A 5,008-nucleotide genomic window follows, 5' to 3' on the forward strand; every position below is an offset into this window, starting at 1 on the left:
GGATCGACTTTGGCTTTACTGTTGATAAGGATTTTCCATGTCGATTTAATGATCAGATACATACTCCCACTTGTTCAAGTGATGATCAAATCATGCAGAGAAATAAAAAAGAACTGGAATAAAAAAGAGTTGACCCCCACCTCTTTACTTTTTGGTCATTATCCAACAGAGCTTTGATGATTTGAGTTTGAGAAGACCCTTCACCCCCTTCCCCCACCCCCCGCCCCCCCCCCCCCCCCCCCCCGCCCAAAAGAATAAAAAACAGAAGGTGTTTATTGCGTAACAATCCTCAATCTTGAAGAGAAAGTTTTATCCTTATGATTTTTATGCCACTGATGCATAGAAATTGATTACCACTCATAGGCATCAGAAGGCATTCATTTCTTGAAAAAGTTATAGCATGAAACAAAAATATAAATTGCTTTACATGGAATAAGATATTAACTCTAAGAAGGGTTTTTACATTTTAACTATATCTGTAAATAAATGCGTACTCTCATCTGATAACAAGCATCACAAAATGAAGTCTTTGATCCCAGTTGCATGCCAAGAAGAGTAGCACATCTTGTAATATTCTACCCCATTACATCAAATTTTGGGATAGGGTAGATACCTAATAACTTGTATAAAAATGACATACCCGTATAGTAGAAAGAATTAACCCATTACTTTTGGACGCCAACCAGCAATTACATCATCAGGGCTTGCGCGTGTTTTAACAAATGAATCCATCGAGAAAATTGTCTGTTTATGAGAAATTAAGCATGATCAGGAGCTTAGTTCAATATAGTTCTTGTGTATTTTGAACTGAAGAACTAAAAATCATGCATCTGATGAATTGTGAATGTAAGAGCACATTAAGATGTAAGAGGGGCAAAGAGAAAGAGCAAGAATTGTCATCAATTTTTTTCATATCTGATTCTTCATATACTGTAAGTGTTGGCCACAAAAGCAAAATAACAGATAAGTATTTCAAGCATAAACAACATACCTCCATGTAGGATTTCACATAGGGAAGTGTATCTGGAACAGACCATTTCTTATAATGCCCCAAAGCAATCTCAAGATGATATAACTTAGGTCCCAGAGACAAGTCAGCTGCAGAAATCTTCTCCCCATTGATAAAAGGGCCCTTTAAATGGAAAAAAAAAATCAATTATGCAGCAGGTGACTGGTTTCACCAACCAACTTAACAAAATAAGTTATTTCTAAGTCATCAATGATTGCTATTGCATCATCATAAAAAGAACAGGAAGGCGCAAATCTTAACATGTTTAACGAACCAGATGAATCGGTTATTCACATTACTATTATATTGATAAAATAAAATCTATAAGCTGTTCTGCCTAACGAAAAGCAATTGTGATCCATCCTAAGTAAATCAAGAAAGAGTCCTCACATTTTCTTTGATATAATCATTGAATGAGCTTAGCTCATTAAGCAATGCCTGCACTGTTCCATCAGCGGGGTCTTTGCTTTTAAGAAAACCAATAAATGTAGAGAAAATCTTCGAGCCACTACAAGAGAAAATCAAATGCTAGGCATAATTTCTCAGTTGATAATTCAATATTGGTCATTCAGAATGTTGTTAGAGATGAAGCTCAAAAATAAAAAGCAATTATGAGATAGTCATCCTAAATATCAAATCATGACAATTTCTCTAGAAAATTTGGAATTGCAGCCCTTCTTGATGATAAAATGAAGCCTCAACCATTCCAAAAAAAAAAAAAAACAATTACAACTTTCAATTATTTCTTATCAATGCCAACTGATAGAAATTTATGCACCAAAGGCTAAAATGACTCTGACCATGGTGCAAGTATTATGCATTGTTTATTGATCATTTAGCTAAAAAATTCTCTGAATATAAAGTTCTTAGTATTTACGCACTAAGACCTGTTTAACACTGTCTTTTCAGGTCTTGAGAATGTGCACACAAATCACCAAAATCATAAAATTTTAAATACCAAACAGCTGAAGGTCATGAAAATATCCAAATAAGCCGTCCCAATAATTCACCAGACAACCAACATCAACAAAGTAATGAAGATCCTTTCCTTCACCCTGGCTTAAGAAATAAATTGAGGCTTATTCAAGATATTCTGCAGTCTGCTTCTAACTGAATTTTAGTCAACTTTAAAGTCTCCATAGATATATTTTTTCGATGCTAGTTTCATTATTGTTTCCATAACATTTTAAGCTAAAGAGGCAGCCAACTGAGTTACAGATTTTCTGGAACTGTGCTTCAGGGTCCTAGCTTGATTATTTTTTAGACAATTAATCCTTCATGATGCAGGAGTAATAGTTTAAAAAAAGTATACAGAAAACAGTACTATAGCAGGGACTGCAAACATCATTGTTCACACAACTGTTTGTTAAATGCATATGGCAGTGAGCAGAGAGTCCTACACTGATGCTTTCTCCGGCGGGGTTACCAATGGTGGATCAGGGTACTTTTCTTCCAGTGACTGTGTAATGACATCAGAATCAGGAACCCACTTCTCATCAAGTTTTGCTACCGGAACTTTCCCTTCTGGACTGATTTGTAAGAACCTGAATTTGACCAATGCAGTGGTTAAAACATATGATTTCATTACAAAACTAACAAACTAAATATGATTTGGTGATAAAACAAATGCAAAGTTAAAGTATATGATTTTGTAGTAAAAATAATTATTACCATTCTGGCTTGTTTGCCAAATCTACCAACTTCATGTCATAAGGAAGATGCTTTTCCTCGAAAGTCAGCAATACCCTTTGGCAAAAGGGGCCTGAACCGCACAATCCCACAAACAGTTAACAATATTCCATGAACAACTCCCAAGCATATCATATTACTCACTTCTAAAGAATCGAATTTTCCTATTTCCCGCATTACAAACTTTATTCCCGATTCCTCTCACATACTTATTATACCCTAAGATTACCTTCTTTTATGAGCTGATTTTATCGGCCAACCTATCACATTACTCTTCTTTTACAGTATCCAATTTAAGAAAGCACAGAGCTTCAATCTTTATGCATTCTGTTTCATTGCGAATTTTACAAATTCAATAAAGCTAAAACTAAATATACATAAAATTTATTTCTTGTGCTTTCCAATATGTTCACACTCTTCTCCTTTCAGATTTTCTTAAATATCAAAATATAGTAAAAATTAAAATTAAAAAGTAGCTCAACTCTATTACCAATTAATTTCAGCAAATGCAAGATTACAACAACCTAAAAAAGAAAACAAAAGATTTAAAATAAATTTAAAAAAATTTAACTTTTCTTTTCACTTCAAATTTTGTCAGCATTGCAAACAGAGGGACCAGTTGAGTTTAAGTAGAGACTATACGTTCGAAAAACAAAAAAAAAAAAAACAAAAGAAAAGCCAAAGCAGAGAAAGGTATATTACAGTCGCCGAGTTTGTTGGGAGTGGTGACGGAAGCTTTGACGCAGACTTCAAGAGGAGTAGTGGAAGTGGCCGCCATCGTAACTGCTAAGCTTCGAGAAGTTGTAATTCTGGCTCCGTTAGGGCGGCATAGGGCGTGGTTCTGAGGGAAGCGGAGGCCAAAGGCTAAGTGGTGCTTGAGTGAACAAGACAGAGCTGAGGCTGTCGACATCATTCTGCCGTGAAAATGGGTTGAAGCCAAAGCTTTGGGTTTGTTCTGGGTAAAATTGAGGTTGTTGTTTCGACATGAGGCTCAAACTTTTTATATGTTGCAGAGACCGGGCAAGTGCAAAGGTTTACCCATCTGACGCCAACTCACTTTTTCTAGAGAATACTATTTTCTTTTCGGCTCAAATTGAGTGTGTATGGGTTTAATTGGTACGGACATGGAAAACTTTTTTTTTTTTATTACAGCATATTTATATATTATTATTTAAATTTTTTTTACTATTGATAGATTTTAATATAAAATATTGAATAAGTAGGTATTGTAGGATAAAAGAAAGAAAAATTATCCTATAAACTAAGATGAAGTTTTTAAGCTTCACAAATAGAATTAAAAGAACTCAGCTTTTTACTTTCAAAAAAAAAAAATTAAAAGAAGTGTTCTATTATGATATATTCATGAATATTATAAATTAATTAATAATTAAATCAATACGTGTCAACTCCTTAACTCTGTTTATGGAATTTAAAAACTTCATGCCGTCGGTGAATAAATCATAATTAGTAACATAGTTTTGTGATAACCAATATATATGGTTTTTTTATAGCATTGTTAATTTTCTTTTATTTAAATTTTTTACTTTGGCAATGGTTTATCTTAGAAGAAGAAGGATCATATTTTATGTCAAATTGTTGATAAAATGATCTCATTTTTTATTTGTCTAGTATCTTTACTTCTTTAATTGCTTTTGCAAGATAAGAAAATTTCTCTTGTATGGTTTCTTACCTTTTCTCTCAACAATGTACGAAGACCAACTAAGAGTTTTGCTTTCTAAAATGATTGATTATTATCTGTTCTTGGCATGACTCTAGTCTTAAAAACATCTTCACACAATTTGAAATCTACTAGTTTTTTGCATTTTATATTTAATAATCATTATGCATTTCTATCTATGAGATGTTTTGAAATGGAGAAGATTAATGATACAATTGCATCATGAATTTCCCTATTTTGGTCATCTAAGGTCGTATTTCCATTTTTATCTTTTTTTAATAACTTTTAACATATCTTGTTGTTGGTCTCGAATAAGACAATTGTCTCACCATCCTTTCAAATGTTCAGAAAATTCTACTATTAAAGATTCTTTATTGCATTACTATAGAAGTTTGGTTTTGAATTTTATAAACACTCGAGACCATGTCATTTGTTGAAAAATATTAAGAATGTTATATTTAAACATCCAAGAATGTTCCATTCATATATTGCATTAATTTGTATTATATTTATTTTGAAACATACTGTATATAGGTTTTCTTCTAGATTTGTTTATGTCTAAGCCAGTAGCTTTCAGGTAGTAGTATTTTTGTGGTTCTTTCCAGGCTATTTTGTCAATTTGTCCAAGTTGG

The 5,008-nt window shown here is 32.9% G+C and overlaps 1 protein-coding gene across 1 annotated transcript; it reads right to left on the reverse strand.

Annotated features, from left to right (window-relative positions):
• LOC18601869 (glutathione S-transferase DHAR3, chloroplastic) lies at positions 347–3,780 on the reverse strand. Its single transcript, XM_007032957.2, has 6 exons — positions 3,401–3,780; positions 2,681–2,771; positions 2,410–2,553; positions 1,400–1,517; positions 992–1,132; positions 347–744 (listed from the first exon to the last, which is right to left on the reverse strand). The coding sequence occupies exons 1-6, from the start codon at positions 3,609–3,611 to the stop codon at positions 658–660; spliced, it is 792 nt and encodes a 263-aa protein (XP_007033019.2). The 5' UTR covers positions 3,612–3,780; the 3' UTR covers positions 347–657.

The sequence above is a fragment of the Theobroma cacao genome, chromosome 4 (genome assembly GCF_000208745.1).
Source record: "Theobroma cacao cultivar B97-61/B2 chromosome 4, Criollo_cocoa_genome_V2, whole genome shotgun sequence".
NCBI classification, from domain to species: domain Eukaryota; kingdom Viridiplantae; phylum Streptophyta; class Magnoliopsida; order Malvales; family Malvaceae; genus Theobroma; species Theobroma cacao.

What these genes read in the sequence shown, in the direction of transcription:
- LOC18601869 (XM_007032957.2), bottom strand. Translation starts at nt 3,611, where the DNA reads ATGATGTCGACAGCCTCAGCTCTGTCTTGTTCACTCAAGCACCACTTA. An exon ending in CCGCCGGAGAAAGCATCAGT is followed by an intron (nt 1,518 to 2,409) that starts GTAGGACTCTCT and finishes TTTCTCTTGTAG; the next exon opens with TGGCTCGAAGATTTTCTCTA. An exon ending in ATGATTATATCAAAGAAAAT is followed by an intron (nt 1,133 to 1,399) that starts GTGAGGACTCTT and finishes TTCCATTTAAAG; the next exon opens with GGCCCTTTTATCAATGGGGA.